The sequence below is a fragment of the Ochotona princeps genome, chromosome 2 (assembly GCF_030435755.1).
Source record: "Ochotona princeps isolate mOchPri1 chromosome 2, mOchPri1.hap1, whole genome shotgun sequence".
NCBI lineage: Eukaryota > Metazoa > Chordata > Mammalia > Lagomorpha > Ochotonidae > Ochotona > Ochotona princeps.
Window position 1 is genome coordinate 166,680,653 of NC_080833.1, and position 22,443 is coordinate 166,703,095.

A 22,443-nucleotide genomic window follows, 5' to 3' on the forward strand; every position below is an offset into this window, starting at 1 on the left:
CCAGGGATTGGTTGGATAGAGAAGGAGAGGGCAGAAGCAGAGAGAGCCTCACTGTGAGTTGGAAAGAGCCATAGCTTCATATCTGATGTTTAGTGTACCTCTCAGTGGAGACCACCTATTCCATTGCTACTTTAACTTTTATTCAAGTATTGGACCCGTTCACTCTCTCACAGAGAAATGGCAGCCAGCTAATTACAGATGAGTTTGTAGCCTTATTTGGCAAGTCTGACAGACTCTCCAACTCTCCTTCCTCTAAGCTCCAAATATCTTCCTGTTCCTTTGGGGAAAGTGATGCCACCCTTGTTGCCAGGGGAGTCAAAATTGGCCACTCGTTGGTGATGGAGATATATTCTGTAATTTAAGCAGACATCTTTATCAATTCTCTTTCATTTTTCTTTCTTAAATATTACATTTCTCAACTTTAAAGCCATTTTCTTAATTTATAAAGATACTATTTCTTTTTTTTTTTCCCCCCCTGGAGTCATTCAGCTTAGTTTGAAAACATTTGTTTCAATCCACTCTAGCTCACCTCATGATTCAAGCAAAGAAAATACTTCATGTGATGTGGTAAAATAGATTTAGGCATGCTTGACAGTGTGGGTAGAAGGGAACAAGTGTTAAGACAAGCAGCTGCTGCTTGCTGTACTGCTCCTGAAGTCTCAAGGTGAACAGACCCACTCCAGCCCTTCCACGGGCTGCAGGTGGCTATGTTGGAAGACTTGACTGGCATTGGCTGTGAATGCGCCCTGTTTTCAGTTGTTTGCTCTTTTGTTAACTCATGAGGGGGAAGGGTGGATCTTGAAGAAGTCGCCTTCTGGGAGGTCTCATCCGTACGGTAGTCCTCCCTGTCCAGCCTTCCTCAGCCATTTGGTGGTGGTCCTCTTACCACTGGCCCCAGTCCCCAGCTTGAGTGTGGGGAAGGGACTGCCAAACTCAAGGACTCTTGTGATTTAGGAAAGTAAATTGCAGCAATTTTGGACATCAAAACATTTCTGAGTATATCTCAGCCACAAGTATAAAATTGCCTGTGATCTACTGTACGTCTGAGCCAAAAATGTGGTGATCAGAGCATTAATGTAGCCTGTGTACGCTTTAAAAATTCCCGATCCATGGCCAAAAAACAGCCTTGCCTTCCTTTGTAAGATGTTTTATTTTGGCTCCAACAACAGAGAAAATATTTTTCCACTATTTTTTCTAAATAGGCTTTTATTTGCTTCTGCAGTAGCTTCAATAATCAGGCCCTGTCCATGGAGAGCTAGAATTATCACCTTCATTTAGGAAAGGGTGGGAGAAACTGTGCAGAGCAGACAAATACAGCAAGGCGCAGAGTCTGATTTGTCCTGAAGGAAGGAAACAGGAGGGAGAGGTGGACTTTTGAAGGATTTGGAAACGTGATTCTTCTAAAGAGGAACTGATCAACTCCGTGCACTCCACAATGCCTAGTGCAGCGACTGTGCTTTCGGATGGTGGGAGGAAAAGGAGGCTGTGGTGGCATTTGTGGTAGTCAGCCCCAGCGTGCTGAGAAGGTGATGGTATTGGTACCACACAGTGCATTTCCCCCCCGACAACCATTTTCCCAAGTGTTAGAGTACTGTGTAAAAGAAGCATTGGGTAAACATTGGGAGTACAATAAGAATGCGACATAGGCTGCCTGACACTTTATTTACAGTAATCAGGAGTCAGTTAAGTCATGCATGTGTATGTTTCTCTTCTAGGTTCATTTTCCAGACACTGAAAGAGCAGAGTGGCTAAATAAGGTAAGATTAGAATATACAAAATACCAGATAATAGCGGGAATCGGAGAGGGAGAGCCCAGCTGTCCATATTTGGGAACGTGAACATTGGCAGCATGTGAGCTCCGTTAGACTGTAGGAGGCCGTCTGCTCCCCAGAGAGCTCGGTTACGGCGAGCGTGTTGCATTCCTCTCCGAGGAGTGAGCACTGAGTCTTCCACCTGCAAAAAGCATCCCGCGCTCAGATTCCTGCGTGTCTGTGGCCATGTGTCTTTTCTCCTGAATGGCCAGCACTCACCCGTGAGACTCATGAGGGATAATTTGGAAACATTGTGAAGTGGGAAATGAAGCTGAAGAAGCCTAGTGGTTGATGATAACCATTTTTTCTATCAGTATACTTTGAACTAGATCTCTTTTATTCATATTTTATGCAGTTTTGTAGTCAACATGGTATAGGTAATGATCATCTTATACCACTGGAAGTTAGTGTTTTATTTAAAAACTTCCTGGGTGCTTATTAAGGTCTGTACAGTTACAAGATTTTCAGCAGAGAATTGTTCCTTCAGGACTTTTAGCAATTACTAAAGGTGTTGATGTGCTTCAGCAGAGTATTTAATGAAAGTAGCTAATCACTGTAACACATGGGTAAGGCAGTAGTTTATTATTGTAATGAGTTAAAAAAAATTTTTTTGATTGTGTTGGGTTTGTACTTTAAGTATCTCCCCTCTTATTTTTTAAAACCAGATTCTAGTAAACTACAAGATTATCATTTCCTGTGATTACTCCGGTATATTAAGTATTCCAAGATCTTAACATTGAGTCCTTTCTTCTTTCCAGACTGTAAAACACATGTGGCCTTTTATTTGCCAGTTTGTAGAGAAGTTGTTTCGAGAAACGATAGAGCCAGCTGTGCGGGGAGCAAACACCCACCTGAGCACCTTCAGTTTTACGAAGGTTGATGTGGGTGAACAGGTGAGTTTCTTCTGTGGATCCCTACTGTGCGTGAAGAAGGACTGCTGTGAAAACGTTAAAGCATGTTAAACTACCTCAAGGTATGTTCTGGACAGTGTGTTTAGCAGGAGGCCTAAGATGTATCTGCAGCTCTGCAGCTCTGGTTCAGGGCCTTGCCCTCACTGGGCTGGCTCTGCTGTCCCTGTTGGGAGGGCCCTCACGTTGCCCACTGACCTATTGGCCAGTGCAGTTTCCATGACAGGATTTCCAATTAGAATTCACTTTACCCATTTTATGTAGTAGTTATAGAGCCTGTCTTTCTGCAACACCCATGTTCTTCTGTGAGAACTGAATTTCTCAGGAATGATTATAAGCAGTCTGCCCTGTTATGAGTTCATATATCCAGTCATTGACAACAGACTGAATGGATTCACCCCTCTGAAGATGTTAAAAGCATCAGCTAAGGGTTTTATGCTGGGATTATAGGGCATGATTATATAGATGAGAGGGATTTTGTTAGGATCGTATAAAAAGGTCAGGCTAGTTCCTAACTGTGCTTCTAATGAAAGCCTTGAACATTTAAATTAGTTATCATGGCAGACTTCTTTTTCTGCTTTATTTTGAAAAGTCAGTTTTCATGATTAGCAACAGGTCAAGGTTACATTTTATATGCCTGATAAAAACTTCAGAAATAATAATAGGTTTAAACCTATGCAGTTTATACACATAGAGCCAAGAAGCTCCACAAGCAGAGATCACAGTTCAGTGCTGCTCAGAATGTACAGTATGTCTGTTCCACACTGGTCAGGCGGCTTTTCGCCTCAGCTGACATCCTCCGTACGGACAGTGCTGTGTCCTCTGCGGTTATTCCGGATCCAGTGGCTCAAATGCAGGCTCATGTGTGGCACTTCCATGTGTGTGCTGCCTCTTTCTCCTCTTGGCTTTGAGATCTCCAAATACTTGGCATGCCTGAAGCATAGCCATCTTGTTCAGGTGGCCAAAAACCTACACAGGACATCTGTGTGATATATATAAATAATATGTACCTTCTGTAGCCTAAAATGATAACAGCAGATTAGGGAGAAAAGACCGCACAATTCCCATTTAGAATACTATATAAATGCAAGTTAAAATGCCCCAAAGCAGGACGCCAACATTGTGGCACAGCCAGTTAAGCTACCACTTGCAGCACTGATATCACACGTGGGACCAGGGCCCCTGCCATCAAGCAGGAGACCCATAAGAAGGTCCTGGCTACTGACTTCAGTCTGACTGTTGAGGACATTTGGAGAGTGAAGCAGTGGGTGGAAAATGAGCAAATCAATCTCTATGTATATAACAATCTCCATCTTTCTCTGCATGCTATTCAGTTCTATGAAAAATGCTTTGCCTGGGACCCAGCGCAGTAGACTAGTGGCTGGATTCCTCACCTTGCATGCACTGGGATTTCATATGGGTACTGGTTCTAATCATGGCAGCCCTGCCTCTCATCCTGCTCCCTGCTTGTGGCCTGGGAAAGCAGTAAAGGATGGTCCAAAGCCTTGGGACCCTGCACCCACATGGGAGACCTGGAAGAGGCTCCTGGCTTCAGATTGGCTCAGTTCTAGCCATTGTGGCCACTAGGGGAGTGAAATCAGTGGATGGAAGATCTTCCTTTCTGTCTCTCCTCTTCTCTGTATATCTGCTTTTCCAATAAAAATAAATCTTTTTTAAAAATGCTTTGTCTGAACTGTGCTGGTAAGGCCCTTAGACAAATAAATTCTGTTGCCTTCACATATTTTTGCTCTGTTCGGTAATGTTCGGGCATCTGGAGTGGGATTGGTCTTGCTATTTCTCTTTCATCCAAGATGTCATTGAAGTGGAGAAAGAGGAGTATATTATCTAATATAGATGTTTAAATTAAAGACACCAAGTCAGGTGCGCTCCATGTCATTCATCTGCAGTGAGTTGATTAGGTTTTTAGTTGTCTGTGCATGTCTTAGCTGGCACGATAAGGGAAAATATTAGAGCCTGGGATAGCAGGACATTGTGAAGGCTTAGTTTCGTTCTGTAGCTCATGGAGAGGTAAGATTTTCAGATTCTCATTCCTGTCAAAGTAAGCAACAAAACCCTAGAAAGTAAGGGTTTCTTAGGCCCAAATATAATGCTCAGATTTTTAAGGAAATCCAATATTGATATTCAGGGAAAGGGTTTGAAATGATGTTTGTTTTTTTAAAAGATTTATTTATTCATTTGAATGACAGAGTTTGCAGAGAGAGATTTTCTGTCTGTTGGTTCGCTCTCCAAGTAGCCAGAGATAGGTTGATCTGAAACTGAGCCAGAAACTGCTTCTGAGTCTTCCACATGAATGTAGTAGTCCAAATACTTGGTCCATCTTCCACTGCTTTCCAAGGCACATAAGCAGGGAGCTAGGTTGGAAGTGGAGTAGCCAGGACTTAAGCCAGTGCCCATATGGGATGCTGGCACCATAGCTGGCAGTTTTACCTGCAACAACACAGTGCCAGACACTAAAATCATATTCTAGTTGGATCCTTGAAGCATAAAATCTATTACCTTTTTCAGTTTACATGGTAATTCATCATATGTTAGATGTTGGCATTATATCAACAGCTTATAGTATTTATTTACTCACAAGCCTCAGTTTTGTGAATGTCTTCCGAAAGGAAGAATTATAAGAAATAAACTTTTTGCTTCAAATAGCTTAGTAAGGATGGAGTAGAGGGAAAAGATCAAATTAAATTGGAAGATACTAAGGGGTTTAAGAACTTAAAGAAAATAGCAGAAAAAAAATCCCTGCACATACTGGCAACAATGCCTAGTGGTCATTGAGTACTGACCACGTACCAGGAAGAATACCAAGTTCTTTTCATTCATGGTGCCATATTCTTCTTAGCAAACTCATGGAACACATGCGATTATTATTGTCATTTTATAGGTGAAAAAAATAAGGTTAAATAAAGCTCCGGAAGTCAAGCAGCCATTAAAGTAGACTTTTAAATCCCTTAGTCTGATGTCCAAGATTACTCTCTTCACCTCTGTGTCACATTACAGGTTTAGTTTTGTTTTATTATTTTTTTTTAATATGCCACTTCAATTTTCAGCCCCTTAGGATCAATGGTGTTAAGGTATACACTGAAAATGTGGACAAAAGGCAAATTATTCTGGACCTTCAGATTAGGTAAGTTTTGTGTTATAACTGTGCTGTAATTGATACAGTATAATGTGCCTTACCTATTTGCATCAGTAGATAGGGAGCGTGTTTCTTACCTGCTGCTTTGAAAGCCTGGTATTATTTATCTTCTGGGTATTTATAGTTTTCAATTAAAGAAGCATTTAAGATTAAAGAAAATTGAGGCCCCCATAAGAAAGTTGCAAATCAGTGTCCTCGTGAGTATTGATTTGGGAATCCCCAAGAAAAACTAATAAACTAAATCTAGTAGCATATTAAATATTAAAACTATTATGTACCATAACCAAATGATGTATTCCCACAATGAATGGATGGCTTAACATGGGAAAACCAGTTTGTATCATAACGCCACGTTAACAGAAGGCTTGTAATAGGGGAAAACTTATTCAACATAATAAAAACTGTAAGTTAAAGACCCACATAAAACTTCATTCTTAATGGGAAAAGACTGAAAGTTGTTTTCCTGGAGAAAAATCACATATAAGACAGATTTCCACTACTCAGCATAATATTGGAAGTGTTAGCCAGAGTAATTAAAATAAATAAAGGCATTCGGATTAGAAAGCAGAAGATAAAAATCGTATCTCCACAGAATTACAGGTAGAAAATCCCAAATATTCCCCCCCAAAAAATTAGAACTAATACATCCACTGAAGTAGCAGTAACACAGAGGCAGCACACAGAAATCAGTTGTGTGTTGATGTGCTAACAACGAGCAATCCAGCAGCTAATTAAGAAAACTATTCCATTTGTAATAGAGCCAAAAAACTTAAAATATGTAAGAATAAATTTTATCAAGGAGGTGAAAGGTTACATATTGAAAAGTATAAAACATTAGTGAAAGAAACTGAAGAATATAAAAATAAGTAGCTACTCCATATTCATTCATTGGAAAACTTAATATTGTAAAGATGCCAGTTCTACCCAAATTGTAGCAATCCCTGTAATCAGAAATGATTAGTGCCCAGAATATATAGAGGACTCTTGAAATTCAGCAGTGAAAGAATTGATACTGTCAAAGGAAGATACATAAATGGCTAGTAAGCATTTGAAAAAGTGTTCGATATTACCAGTTGTTAGGCAAATGCGTATCAAAACTACAGTGAGAAGCCACTTCATAGTCATGGGGATAGCTACTATCAAAACAAAAGGAACAGGTGTTAGTGAAGACATGGAGAAACTGGAACAAGGTTCGCTAATGTGAAGTATTAACTGTTTCTCAACACTTAAATAAAATTACCATATGACCCAGCAATTCCACAATACTTTAGACAGGATGGTTTCCAAAGGGTGGAGGTTTATTTGGCCCATTGTTCTGGAAGTGGCTACAGAAGGTGAGTCCTCCTGCTCCTTCAGTCAGATGGGGAGTGGAAAGGCACATGGCCATGTTTGAGATTATGGGAGATAGAATTGCTTATAATAGCCTGCTCGCACAGTTACTAAACCAGTTCCGCAAGAGTGGTGATTCATGCCAGAAAGGCACTAATCCAGCCCCATGACCCAAACAAGCTCCTGCTAGGCTCCATGTCTCAACACTCCTGCATTGATAAGTTAAGGCTCCAGCACACGAACATCTGAAAGACAATCAAACCATAGCATTAGAAGGAGGGAATGAAAACTGATATTTGCATATTCATAGCATCATTACAAACGTGCCATATAACATTTTGAATAACTATAAACTACATGGTCCCATAAAATTACATTACTTAATGACATCGCAGTTGCCTTGGTTCATGTAAATACACCCTACAATGTTGGCACAACTAAAATTGCTTAAAAATGCTTTTCTCAGAAAATATCTATGCTGTTATGTGATCAGGGTATTTTTAATAATAAATGATGTATGGAAGTAACCCACTTGTCCATGAGTGTATTAATAGTTAAGCAAAATGTATTAGATACATGTATCATTAAATCCTAAAAAGAAGAAAATCCTGACACGTGCTACAACATGATGTGCTACAACATGGTGTGGCAGTGAGGGCAGTTCTGAGGCCTGGAGGAAGAATGAGTAGGGGTGTGGTGGTGAGGGCAGTTCTGAGGCCTGGGGGAAGAGAGAATGAGAGGTAGGGGTGTGGTGGTGAGGGCAGTTCTGAGGCCTGGGGGAAGAATGAGTAAGGGTGTGGTGGTGAGGGCAGTTCTGAGGCCTGGGGGAAGAGAGAATGAGAGGTAGGGGTGTGGTGGTGAGGGCAGTTCTGAGGCCTGGGGGAAGAATGAGTAAGGGTGTGGTGGTAAGGGCAGTTCTGAGGCCTGGGGGAAGAGAGAATGAGAGGTAGGGGTGTGGCGGTGAGGGCAGTTCTGAGGCCTGGGGGAAGAGAGAATGAGAGGTAGGGGTGTGGCGGTGAGGGCAGTTCTGAGGCCTGGGGGAAGAGAGAATGAGGAGTAAGTCCTTAATGGAGAGAATGATGGCTGACAGTTCATGATGACAAAATGTTATCGATGTCACCGAACTGCATATTCAGATGGCGAAGATTATATTACATTTTAATACAGTAAAACAATTGGAAGAGAGAGATCGAGAGTCTGCCAGGCGCCATGCCTGATATAATCAGTATTTGTTGGTTGGTTGTCCTCACTCATACATGAACTTGCTATGACTTCCCACGTTCTGCATGAGGCCTAAGGATGCAGTGTGTGTGTGTGGTGGCTGCTGTATGCAGAGCAATTGTTTGTTTTTGGCAATTTAGAATGGCATTTCTTTGTTGTCGTTCCTTGACTAAGGATTATTTTGCATCTCTGTTTTTAGTCTTCAGAGTACATTGATGTGTTAAAATATGGAGCTAGTATCAATTACCTTTATTTTAGAAAAAAGTTTAGGATGTTTTTCTTTTTGTTTTCTTTGCAAGGGCCAGAGTACTTGTGGATATCATTAATATGAAAAAGGTGTATCTTTTAAAATAGTTGCCATTAGTGCAACTCTGCTTGTCACCAGAGAAGTAGAAGTCTGTTGAAGTCTTAGGTTAGTTAGGCTTTGTCCAAGAGTTCTCCACTAGGCTGGTGACAGCTACATCAAAGTAGAAACCTTGTTCTGCCATCCAGTGTCTCCAAAACTGAATATTCTATGTGTTTACTAAATACATCTTGGAGCAGGCATTGGGCTTGCCAGGTAAAACACTCTTGGGGAGCCCCAATCCCACACTGGAATGGCCAGTTCCGGGTTCTTACTACTGTCCGTGCTGGGACGCAGAAAGTGAGGGCCAGCTAGTTGACCTTCCCATCCATGTGAGAGACCTGGCTGGACTCCCCAGCCCAACATCGGGGGTCTTTGCAATTCATACCAACATATGCAAAATATCTTACACAAATATTTATGTCTATAATAATATGCATTCTGCTGTGTGTGTGTGTGTGTGTGTGTGTGTGTGTGTGTATTCCACAAATGCACATTAACTAAATTGGTAATAGAAATAGAAAAGGAGAAGTTGAAAAATATTCAGGAATCAAATGGTCAAGTCTGGGGGGTGAAGAAAAAAGTTTTATAGTGGTTTTCTAATAGGGTTTCAGTGATTTTTCAGAATGAGAAGAGTGTGTGCCAGGATGGTAAATACTGGAAGGGCTTCATCCCAGCTCTTAGCATTTTGCTCATCTGCTTGGATACCTCCTGTCCGTGTTGATCAAACTTCACAATATTCCCAAGCAGGAGTTAATGTCCTGCTTCCAGGAGTGAAGGAAAGCGACCAGATTATATAAAATATGTATGTACGAGTCATATTTACAAATATGCAACACCACATTAATATTGAAAATGACTTAAGCACCAAGGCCCCGACAGACCTGCTATTTCTAATCCTTGACATCAGGGAACCCTGACACATCATTAGTTTTTCCGTGTGTGAGTAAAGAGCCAGTGATCTGAAATTTGCTTTCAGCGAAATAAAATGTACTCTTTTATGTTTTAAAGAAATAAGATTTGTTAATGCAAGTGGAAACTATGTTTCATCAAAAGACTGCTCCAGAAGTAACTCTTCAATTCCATTTTCCTTTGCAAGTAAACATTTATATTTTGATATAAATCCGCCAGAGGGCACACATACACACTCGCACATGATTCCTCACAGGTGTTATGATTAAGGGAGTTGAATCTAGTAACATCATGTGCCTGAGACCAGGAGTGGTAAGATGCTATGGCGTGAGCCGCATTTACAGTTTTAAACTGCTATCTGAGTTTGATTGTTTTTCTATCGCTTTACTTAAGTTATGTGCCTTTGAAGCCTGTGGTCATTAAGGGAACAATTAATTGCAGTTGATTGCAGAACTCAGCTTCTTGTAATGCGGATTTTTTTCTCTGTTAGTTTTGTAGGAAATTGTGAGATTGATCTGGAGATTAAACGATATTTTTGTAGAGCTGGTGTGAAAAGCATACAGGTAAGATTTAAAATTTTTTACCATCTTCTAAAGTCTTCTAAGCTATGTTCAAAAATAAAAATATAGTTCTTATTAGCTCGTAAGTTTTTTGAAGTTTATGTTTGTAGATCGCAGTTGAAAAAAAAAAGTTAAATGTGTAAAAGTCACTAAGATTCCCTTGTGATCTCCCTGAACCCTGTTTGCTGTTACCTGTCTGGTTTCCTGTTGGAGTTTAGATTCATGGTACCATGCGAGTGATCTTGGAGCCATTGATTGGAGACATGCCTTTGGTTGGAGCTTTGTCTATCTTCTTCCTTAGGAAACCAGTGAGTCAACACTTATTTCAAGTTTACTGTTCCATTCACTGTCAAAAGTATGTATATATAATATATATACAAAATGTGTGTATTTATATATTTTTTACATAGATATGTATAAGAATATGCCAAATGAGAAAAATGTTAGCTCTTATACCTTCCTGGTACATAAATCCTGTGGATTTTTCATGTCTCTTTCTGCCTTAACAAAGGGCTTCATCTCCTTAGAAAGGTGGTTCATTCCCAATTTGTAAAAGCCATGGGAGCCAGCTTTGTAGTAAAGCGGTGACCTGTGATTTCAGCTTACCGGCACCAGCTCATGTCCTAGTTTCTCCGCCTTGAGTCCAGTTCTCTGCTTCTGGCCTGAGGAAGGCAGCCAAGGATGGGCCAAATGCTTGGGCCTCTGCCACCTACATGGGGACCTGGATTTCAGCCTGGCTCAGCCCTGACTGTTGGAGCCTTCTGCAGACTAAGCCAGAAAATAAAAGACCTCTTTCTCTCTAACTCCACCTTTCGAACACATAAACACATCCTTTTAAAAGTTTGGACAGTAATTTTTTTTTTTTTAAGATTTTATTATCATTGGAAAGCCGAATATACAGAGAGGAGGAGAGACAGAGAGGAAGATCTTCCATCCATTGTTTCACTCCCCAAGTGAGCCACAACGGGCAGGTGCGCACCGATCCAATGCTGGGAACCAGGAACCTCCTCCAGGTCTCCCACGCAGGTGCAGGGTCCCAAAGCTTTGGGCCGTCCTCGACTGCTTTCCCAGGCCACAAGCAGGGAGCTGAATGGGAAGTGGAGCTGCCGGGATTAGAACCGGCGCCCATACGGGATCCCGGGGCTTTCAAGGCGAGGACTTTAGCCGCTAGGCCACGCTGCCTGGCCCAAGTTTGGACAATAATTTTTAAAGTTTATTTATTTGCATTTTTTTTTAAAAAAGAGATCAAACCCATTTCCATCCGTTAGTTCATTCCCTAGATGTCTGCAGTAGGCAGTGTTGTACAGGCTAAAACAGGGAGCTGAGAATTCACCCTGGGTCTCCGCTGTGGGGGTCAGGCATCCAGTACTTGAGCTGCGTCCTAGATGTATTATCAGGAAGCGGGATCAGATGCAGCATTGAGGCAGGAACATGTCCCAGGCACTTGGTAGGGGACACGGGCCATTCCAAGTCGTGTCGTAACCACCATGCCACTTGACTGCTCCCCAGTTTTTTAAGTGTAGCTTGTAGCTAGCATTTTTCTGTTTTTTCCCCATGTGGTTAACCTGCCTAGAATACGGTCAGTGAGTATAATTTACAGAATTTGCTCACTTAATCCCCATAGCTCTAAATGCTGTTTCCTTTGACCTATCAAGAACTGAGATTTTGAAAGTCTTGTTGTCCAGATCACACAGCTAAGAAGTGTCAGGCCTGCACATAGACTCATGTCAGTCTGATCTTAGTTCATGTCCCTGAGCTCTCTGTTGTCATGACTCATCAGTAAGCCTTCCTCTGTCACCCTCCAGAGATAAGTGATATTTTAGTGAACACTCTTGGGACAGGATTTTACCTCGTGGTGGAGACACTGAGTAAGATGTTTACATTCTGTATTGGAGTGATTGGGTCCAGTGCCCAGGCCTGACTCCTTGCCAGTGCAGACCTGAGAAGCAGCAGGTGATGACTCAAGCGTTTGAGTCCCTGCTCCCCGTGTGGGAGACCTGGATTACATCCCCAGAGTTTAGCTATGGCCTCAACCCAGCCCCAGCCATTGTGGACAAATGGGGAATAAAACCAGCAGATGGAAGCTCTCTTGGTCTCCCTCACTCGCTGCCTCTCAAGTGAATAAATCAATAATAAAGTTCTTTCTTTTTTTTTCCCATTTAAGAATGTAGCAAGCCAGATCTTTAAATATTTCTCAAACTAGCATACTGGGAAGAGCAGATACGTTGCAGTATGTATCTCTATTCCCAAATGAGCTGTTAAATATAACTTGACAGTAGGATGCCAGGCTATCTGCTGTCATCTATACCTACAGTGCCATGTTGCACTGGACAACAGAACGTTGGACTTGTGACTGTTGCTGAAGGACCATGCTGCTGTAATAGTATGGGGGCAAACAGTGATGGGGGAAGACAGGCGGTGGAGCGGGGAATCCCTGAGCCTGTGGAACCATATCATGAAAAGTAGTCATAATAAAAAATGAGTAAGTAAGCAAATATTCCTCAGGACTTAGTAAGACTCTAATTATTTTTTCATTCATTTTCTTCCTGGGACCGATGCTGCCCAGCATTAATACTCTTATTTAATTTAAGCTCTTCCCAGATAAATTACCTTTAGAATAACGTTATAATATTAATGCCCATGGGAAAGTTCAGTACTCAGAAAAGAATAAAGCTAAGAAATTCAGAATCCTTGATTTCCTAATATGGTAAGTCAAGTCACTAAGCCATATACTTCAGAGAGAGGAAATTTTTTTTTTAGTTACTTTCAATGGGAAAATATGAGAATGTGACTGCTAGTTGCCAAGTAATTTTTCTGGTGAAAAATAAAATGTAGAAAGATTTTGCTTTTGTGTTTGATTTTAGCAGAACTAGATGCTTATGAAACATGCTGGACACATGTGTGAAGCTCTTGCCCCATTTTTAGACCTGTTCTTTGTTTAGTTTCCATAATGTGATACTTTTTGGGGGAAAAATACTAAAAATTCCTGCTGTGATTGAGTGTAGAAGGGACAGTATGTGGGATGGCTGAGTGATACTTTAGGTGTATCCTGCCTTTCTACCCTTGATTTTTTCTCTTCTTACTGTAAGTTTTGAGTAACTTAGTTCTCAAAGTACAGTTTTTCTCTTCTAACATGAGAATGAGTAGCACCGCATACAGTTAAATGTCAGTGAGGATGAACAGTATAATACCTGGTACATCGTTGTTAAATCTTGAGTCGTTTTTTTGTTTGTTGGTTTCATTTTGTTTTAGTTATATTTACTTAAATGGAAATCTGAGTTACAGAGAGGAGAGACAAAAAGATCCCCAGTCTGCTGATTCACTCCCCATGTAGCCACAACGGCCAGAGCTGAACTGATCCAAAACCAGAAGTCAAGAGTCTCCTCTAAGTCTCCAATGTGTGGGTAGGGTCCCAAGACTTTGAGCTGTCCTGCACTGCTTTCCCAGGCCTCAAGCAGGGAGCTGGATGGGAAGTGGAAGAGCCAGGACACAGACCAGCACCCAATGGGATTCTGGTGCCTGCAAGGCGAGGACTCAGCCACCGAGCCATTGTGCTGGGCCTTAAGTCCCAAGATCCTTTTTTGAGAAGATATGTTTACTTATCTGAAAGTCAGTGTTACAGAGAGACGTACAGAAAGATAAGGATCTTCCCATCTGCTGATTTGCTCCCCAAGTGGCCACAATGCCCAGGGCAGTGCCAAGCCCAAACCAGGAGTCAGGGACCCCGTCAGGTCTCCCACATAGGTGGCAAGAACTTAAGCACTTGAACCATCTTTCCATTGCATTTCTCAGGCCATTTGCAGGGAGGTGAATTGGAAGTGTAGCAGCCAGGAATTGAACCAATATCTATGTAGGGTTAATGGCTTCATAGATGGCAGTTTCATCCTTGATGCCAAAATGCTGACCCCCCCCAAGTTTTCAGGTTTTTAAGAAATTGAGATTTTTTTCCTGCGAGTTAGCATTGTAGTATGAGCCTTACACTAAAGATGAATAAAGGAGAAAAGCTGGGATAAGTGTGATACGAACGAAGAGTTAATTGGTATTTGCCATTGGATGTTCCCGGGAAATTGCCTCATCATGGTGATTGTCGCCTGTGCCTTAGACGTGCAACCTTAGAGGTGTGTCTCCTGGAGTCGTCTCGCTGCCCTCTGTGGGAGACTCCTCTAAGAGCTCAATGTGCCTTCCCCTCCCTCCTGCAGGCTGCCTCATGGGAAGGAATTCAGGCTGCCCTTGGGTCTTAGCCGTCCCATGTGATCTAGAGGGACGCTCCTTCCAGTTTTCCATGCCCTGGGATTTTATAACCTTGACCCTTAATAGCAACCCAAATCTAAATAAAGGGTCCCAGCGAAGAGTGAGATCCAGGGTTTGTATTTTGAGCATACTTCTGAATAGGGATTGTTATCCTGAATTACAACACTTAGCACACTTGTAATGGCTGGCATATAGTAAGTACTCAAGTACCAAATTGCTCTAATTGAACTGTTCCATGTTTTAACTACATCTGTCAAATGATGTGCTATGGATCTGTAGGGAGAAGAAAGATGTCTCCATGCATTTCACGAATGCAATCACGGGCCATGTTACACATTCTGTTTCTTATGGGAGAGTCACAGCAGCTCAGAGATGACTTCCTGTGCTTTGGAAATACGTGTTCCTCTTACTCTTCAGTATCCTGAAATAGAGATGTTAGTCATCCAGAGATTGTGGTTCCCATTATCCTAGGGCACAAGGGAGCATACTAATTTTAGTTGCTTTTCCTAAGGGGCTTCCTTGGGCACTGCCTTTATTAGGGCCCTCCTGGTGGCTTCTCTGAGGTCTGTGTGCAGACTTTGGAGACTGAGCCTTTTTTGGGGGGCGGGAGTTTGGGGGGTTATAGCTCTGTATTTTATTTAACCAGCTTTTCATCAAAATGAGACTATTGATTTACATTAGGCTTTTAACTTTTTTTGCATTTGGGGCTGAACTTTGAAACCTCTCACTCTGACGTATACTTGCCCTTGCATTCTCCCACACTCACTCACTCACATGTTCCTTTTCTCCCACTCGTTCTCTCTCACAGTGGTTCTGTCACATGCCTGTTCTTTCTCCCTGCATCTGTCTGCATTTGGCCTCTTTCTGCTGCCCAGCCCTCCTCAGTCTGTGCCAGGAGAATGCCCTGTACCCCTTCAGCACCTGCAGCACGATGCCCTCACTCAGGACCTTCCTCCTGATACTCAGTCTCTCCGTTTCCAACCCCTCTGAGCCTTGTCCTCTCACACTCCCTGCCCCTACCTCCTGGTGATGTGCTGGTGATGTGCTGGTGATGTCCTGGTGATGTGCTGGTGATGTGCTGGTGGTGTCCTGGTGATGTGCTGGTGATGTGCCGGTGATGTCCCGGGGATGTCCCGGTGATGTCCTGGTGATGTGCTGGTTATGTGCTGGTTATGTGCTGGTGATGTCCCGGTGATGTCCCGGTGATGTCCTGGTGATGTGCTGGTGATGTGCTGGTGATGTGCTGGTGATGTCCCAGTAATGTCCCGGGGATGTCCCGGGGATGTCCTGGTGATGTGCTGGTGATGTGCTGGTGACGTGCTGGTGATGTGCTGGTGATGTCCCGGGGATGTCCCGGTGATGTGCTGGTGATGTGCTGGTGATGTCCTGGTGATGTCCCGGGGATGTCCTGGTGATGTCCTGGTGATGTCCTGGTGATGTGCTGGTGATGTGCTGGTGACGTGCTGGTGATGTCCCGGGGATGTCCCGGTGATGTGCTGGTGATGTGCTGGTGATGTCCTGGTGATGTCCCGGGGATGTCCCGGTGATGTGCTGGTGATGTCCTGGTGATGTGCTGGTGATGTCCTGGTGATGTCCCAGTGATGTGCTGGTGATGTGCTGGTGATGTCCCGGTGATGTCTTCCAGCAGCATTTCCAGCAAGGCTTGTGTGGGTGTGCCTTCTGTCACCTGATGGCATTATAATTCACTGGACTAAAACTGCCCTGCTTTAGACTTCCGATATTCCATAGCTGATGGTTAACACTCTTTTTGTAATTTTTAATGAGGCAAACTGGTGAAGCTGTTTTTCTGAAATGGTTCTCACGTTGTTTTCAGAAGTAATATCTGCTGTTGGTCAGTTGTTCTTTCATTCTAGAAAGTTCTTTACTGGAGATTAATATGGACATAAAGCTGCTTCAAAAATAAAAGGATAAATACGTTTCTTTGTGATGCTTGGGAAGGTCTTGATTGCTCTTAGGCATTTCCAAGGAGACGAGCCCAAGACGATGGTTGCAACCTTACTGGTTTCCTCACACCCCAAGTGACAACCTATCTTGGAGCCAGACCCTATCTTCACACATTTTCTCTCACTTAATCCTGGCAGTCCTGCTGTCCTGTGTTACTAGTGAGGACAACAAGGCTCAGAAATAGTGTTTTTAAAATGGGACCATTGGTAGGAATATTTCTAGTACTGAAATTCATTCTTTAAAAAGCTCATAGATGGAATTGGTCATTTGACTCAATTTTTAAGACGCTGTCTAGCTGAGCCCCTGGGTTAAAGTTTTGGTAGTGCTTCTAATGCGGCTTCCTGCTAATACATACACTAAGAAGCAACAGGTGTTGTCTCAAGTGCTTAGGTCTGTCCTGCTCACATGGGTAACATGAGCTGCTTGTTCTGCTTTCAGCCTAGCCCAGCCCTAGTTGCTGTGGGCCTCTGCAGCGTGAACCCCTGGATGGAAAATCAGTCACTAGTTCGCTCTCCTTCCATCCCCTGCTTCCCCTTTTAAAAAAGATTGATTGATTTTCATCAGATAAAAAGATTTACAGAGATAAGGAGTGGCAAAGATCCTACATCTGCTGACTCACTCCCCAAGTGGCTGCAACAGCTAAAACTTAGCCCATCTGAAGTCAGGAGCCACGAGCTTCTTTCAGATCTTCCACATAGATGCATGGTCCCAAGAACTTGAGCCATCCTCCACTGCTTTCCCAGGCTACAGGCAAGGAGCTGGATGTCAAGTGGAGCATCCGGGACTCGAACGTGCACCTGTATGGGATGCTGCACTTAGAGGTAGAAAATTAGCCATTGTGCCTGTCCCTTCTCTTTCCACTTTTTCTTTTCCCCAACCCTGTCTCCCCATTTCTGTCTCTCTACCTTTCAAATAAATATAATTATTAAATAATTTTTTAAAATCTCAATTTGTATTTTTACAACTTAGAAACATTTTAATTTATATTTTAATGGATTTCTCTAGCAATTGGAAATAATTGTTTATGGGGCCTGCGTTGTGGCATAGTAAGTAAAGCTGCTACCTTCAGGCTGGCATCCCATGTAGGTGCTAGTTCAGGTCCTGGCTATTCCATTTCTGATCCTGCTCTCTGCCAGTGGCTTGGTAAAGCAGTGGAAGATAATACAAGTGTTTGAAACCCTATACCCACATGGGAGACTTAGATGAAGTTCCTGACTCCTGACTTCGGCCTGTCTCAGCCCTGGCCAGTGTGGCCGTTTGGGAAGTGAGCCATTATCTGGAAGATTCTCTCTCTCTCTCTTTCTCTCTGTATAGCTCTGACTTATGAATTTTTAAAAAGTATTTAAAATAAAAAGAAATGGGTATTAAGGAAGTGGGTATTTAGATCATCGTGATAATAGGGGCTAAGTTCCCTATTGCCATTTTGTGGTAGAAACCAGTGAGCTTAGCATTCAGTGCTTCTGTGTAGATCTCCTAGAGCAGAGGGTTGCCCTGCTGGAGACCCTGAAGTCCCTGTCCTGTGTACCTGTAAACAGGTATCATCCGAAGGCTTAGAAGCAAATGTGGGTGAGCCGTCTGCTGCTCCCTCCACCGAGCAAGACCTAATAGTGAGGGAGAAGTCAGGGAGGGGATGAGGCAGAGACAGCGGAGAGGGTGAATGGCTCAAAGCAAAGCCACCTTTGAAAGACTGCAGTTTCTTCCCTTGTGGGTTGGAGTGGGAAGGTGAGAACTTCCTTCTGTCCTGTTATCTAGCTGTGAAATTCAAGAAGTTGTATATAAGATCACTTCTGTTAGGTTCTCAATCTTTGACTTGCCCTCAATTTGAATACCTGCTTCTTAAGCCAGTTGTTTGCTACCATTTCTGTAGACTTTAAGGAACAGGCATTTGACCTGGTGATTGACATGTTGCTTGAGACACCTGTGTCCTGTACTGGACTGCCTGGGTTCACATCCTGGCTTTCTCTTGATTCCACCGCCCTGCTATTGCACATGCTGGGATAATGAGTGTGCAGTGGTGATAATGGCTCCATAGTTGGATCCCTGTCGTCTGTGTGAGAGACCAAGAGTGAGTTCCCAGCTTCCTGACCCAACCCCTGCTCTTCGGGGCACTTGAAGGATAAAACAGAGGTTTCAGTGCCAACCCTACTCTCTCTCAGGAGCCCCTCTCCACTTGATCTCTACCTCTGCAATACAAAAAAGGAGGAGCAATGGAGGAAGGGAGGGAGAAAGGGAAGAGGGAAGGAAAGAAGGACAGGAGGAAGAGGAAGACAAGGGGAAGGAAGGAGGGAGGAGAGAAAGCAAGCAGCACTGTTACTGCCCATTTGTGGAGATTCTACTTGGCAGCTTTGAGTAGTTTTTCTCATGTTTAAAGTTCTAGAAAAAGTATTCGATGTCAGTATCATATCAGGTGTTTAAATTCTTCAGGCCAGCCACTTGACGCTTTATGATATGACCTCTGTGTAGCACTTTAAAAAATAGTTTTAACTTCTTTTTTTTTAAATTAAGGAGTCTTTATTAACCAAGCTTGGTGATAACAGAGCCCACTAGACAATAGCAAATCACAAGTCCATATGGCAGTCCAATCAGTCGTAACCCAAAGACGAATAAATGGTCATTTCCCTCAAGTTCATGCATTAGGCTGAAGACCTATATCCCAGCTTTCCCAACAATAGAAGTTATCCTAAGAGACATGCAATGAATAGCCAGGACACACTTACAAAGCTGCAGACATTCACCTTTCCCGGCTTCTCTGCCCACATTCCATGACTGCTAGGCCTCGCCTTCCCTGGAACTCCCGACAGCACACAAACCAGAAATAGCGTTGCTATCTTCATTGTCCTACCTTAGCAGTAGACAGAGGGTGAGGAGTACAGACACACAGGGACCATGCTCAGGGGATCCCTGTCCTGGGGTGGCCAGAGCAACGGAAGCAGGCATGACAAGGCACTGGATCAAGAAAGAGCCAACTTCTTCTTTAAAAAGATTTTTTTCACATTCATTCATTCATTTAAAAAGCAGAGGTACAGGTCAGGGGAGGGTGGCTCAGGGTAAGGGTAGGGTCTCCCATCGCTGGTTTGCTTTCCAAAAGGCTGCAACAGCTGAGGCTGGGCCATCTGAAGTCAAGAGCCAGGCACTTCTTCCCAGGCTCTCATGTAGGTGTGTAGTGACCATCTTCTGCAGCTTTTTCAGGCACGTTAGCAGGAAACTGGCTTGCAAGTGAAACAGCAAGCACTTGATGTGGCACCCATGTGGGATGCTGGTGCCACAGGCAGCAGCGTTACCCACCACACCATAGTGCTATCTCACATGGAGTGCTTTTGCATACAATATGAGGAAATAGGTTTCTGAGGCAGACTTTGTGCACAGCGGATAAGACACTGCTTGTGGTAGCCACATGGCACATCCAAGTGCATTGGTTCCAGTCCCAGCTCAGTTTCCAATTCAACTTCCTACACTAAAGAGCGCCCTGGGAGACAGGAAATCATGGCTCAAATGCTTGGGTTTCTCCCAAATGGGAGACGCCAGTAGTTTTTGGAGTCTTGGTTTCAGCCTAACGTGGCCCCTGCCACAGCAGGTGTTTGGAAAGTGAACCAGATAATGGAAGATGTTCCTGTCCCTGCACTCTCTCCTTCCATCTCTCTGCCTTTTAAACAAAGTGAAAATAAATGAATAATTATTGTTGAAAAAGATCAGTTGAAAAGATCATTCTCTTCCCTGAGCTGTGGTTGTGTCTGATACTCCCTGCCGATCCCTGACTAAATGAGAAACAGTGTTGCATCCGGAGAAAGAGCTGTTAGTCTGTGTCGTTAGAGACCTTCCTCTCATGCGGAGTTATAATTTTGGTCGAACAAGCAGGATGTCAGCACTGGTCATGGGAATGACTTTCAGATTACTGTATGGAAAAATAGATGGAGCTGTTGAGTTTTAGAAACTAGCACTGAGAAAAGATGCTTTGGTTTTTCTTCTTTCCCTTCATACATGTTTTTGTTTGATAACCTGTGACTCCTCAAAGGTTTTTTGAATTTTTATTTGTGGTTCAGTTCATTGGGCAGTTAAAGCTCCTCAACTAAAGCCAGTCCCTGTTTCATATAGTATTTTAAGAGATCCAAAAACACAAACTATAATTAGCTTTGCACTGACTTTTCTAAAGTCAGCCCTTGTCTCACCAAGTATTTTAACAAGTCCAAAAATACCTCCTAGCTGCTTGGAACCATAGTAAAATCTCATTCTATCACAAGTTTCAAATCTTCTGCATTATGCTGTCTCTGAAAGATGGCTGCATTTACAAATGCTATTAAAAGAATTGCTAGTTCTATTTCTAAGGACTTCCACGATGAAACAGTTAGTTCTGCCTTCAAGGTATAAAGATGAGCTGCTGGTGTGTAGTTCATTGGGTTCAGCCTCTGCTTGGGATGCTGGCCAGTTTGAGTCCCGCCTGCTTCGCTTCTGATGCAGCTGCTTGCTGATGGACTTGGGAATAAGCCAGCGGTGGCCCAAGTCCCTAGGCACCTGCCATCCCGTGAGAGACCCAGATGGAGTTCCTGGCTCCATCTCTGGCTTCCTTTCTCTCCCCCTCTGATTCCCTCTCCTTCAGATGATCTGCTTCCAAATAAATAGTTGTTGCTGTTTGTTAAATTAAGACTACCTTAAGGATGTTTAAGGTAGCAAGACAGTGACATACAATATGAATAAGATGCTTTAAAGACATTTTTATTGGGCCCGGTGCAACGATTCAATAGCTCAATCCTCACTTTACAAGTGCTGGGATCCCTTGTGGGCTCTAATTTGTGTCCAGGGTGTTTCACTTACCATCCAGCTCCCTGCTGTGGCCTGTGCAAGCACTAGAGGATGGCCCAAAGCCTTGGGACCTTGCACCCACATGAGAGACCCAGGAGAGGCTCCTGGCTCCTGGTTTCAGAATTGCTTGGTTCTGGCTGTTGCAGCCATTTGGGGAGTGAACCAGCGAATGGGAGATCTTTCTCTCTGTCTCTCCTTCTCTCTGTAAATCTGATCTGCCTTTTCAATAAAATAGATAAATCTTTTTAGCGAAACCCTTTTATTAATAACATAAAAGAATAAATTGTATGTATTTTATACATACAGTTTTAAAAAGATAGCCATAGTTCCCTCCCTACCTGTGCCCTCAAATCCCCTGCCTTACTTCTTTTTTTAAATTTTTGCAGAAACATAATCTCACAGACCTATAATCTGTAATCTCAGACCTAATATGCTACTAACTAAAATATTCAACAAGTGAAAAGTAGTGTACCTAGACTGAAAGTATATATTTATATACTTCATTGAGTCGTGTCTTTACATTTCTCTCCCCTTTTTATTCTCTTAGCTATGGTGGCTTCACATAACTTTGCTGGGAAGCATCCCTGTTTCCTTCCTTAGCAGAGTATCCCTCTATTGGAGTTTGTATGGCTCTTCCATCTCACACACCTGCAGATGGCGGAACTTAGGGGCCTGTTGATAATAATACCACACAGGGTGCTTGCATTTTAAATCATGTGACACTCAGAACTTCCATGCTGTGTCTCCAACACATTCTTAGCTCCTGAAGTACATTTGTGGTCGAGAGAAAGACGCTTCAGGGGTCAGCCTAGCAAGTGAAGCACTGCAGTCGACCCTGGAGCACCTTGGCCCCACCTCCAGCACCAGCTCCTGCTCCCAGCTTTCTGCAGTGTAAACCTTCAGAGGCAGCTGCGGCGACTCAGATCATTAGGGAGACCTGGGTTCAATTCCCGGCTCCCGCCTTCCTCCTAGCCCAGTCCCAGGCACTGTGGGCATCTGGGGAGTGAACCTGTGAATGGTAGCGTCTCTCTCTGATAAAAAAGTGAATGTTTATAAGGGGAAAAAAAGAAGACTCTTCAGTACTAAGTTATCAAATTCTGTTACAGTGCTTCCTTAGTTATGAAAGATTCCTGATATACAGGTATATTTATAAGGTCAGAGTAGTTTATTGGGCTAGGAGTATCTGATCCTT

The 22,443-nt window shown here is 43.1% G+C and overlaps 1 protein-coding gene across 2 annotated transcripts in view; it reads left to right on the forward strand.

Annotated features, from left to right (window-relative positions):
* Window positions 1–22,443, forward strand: part of ESYT2 (extended synaptotagmin 2) — a 94,923-nt gene that overhangs the window by 27,876 nt on the left and 44,604 nt on the right. For both annotated transcript variants that reach the window (XM_058660746.1, XM_004598640.3), the window contains exons 2-6: window positions 1,716–1,757; window positions 2,570–2,704; window positions 5,785–5,861; window positions 10,169–10,241; window positions 10,457–10,546. In XM_058660746.1, the coding sequence (XP_058516729.1) occupies window positions 1,716–1,757; window positions 2,570–2,704; window positions 5,785–5,861; window positions 10,169–10,241; window positions 10,457–10,546 (417 nt within the window). The remainder of the gene's footprint in view (window positions 1–1,715; window positions 1,758–2,569; window positions 2,705–5,784; window positions 5,862–10,168; window positions 10,242–10,456; window positions 10,547–22,443) is intronic.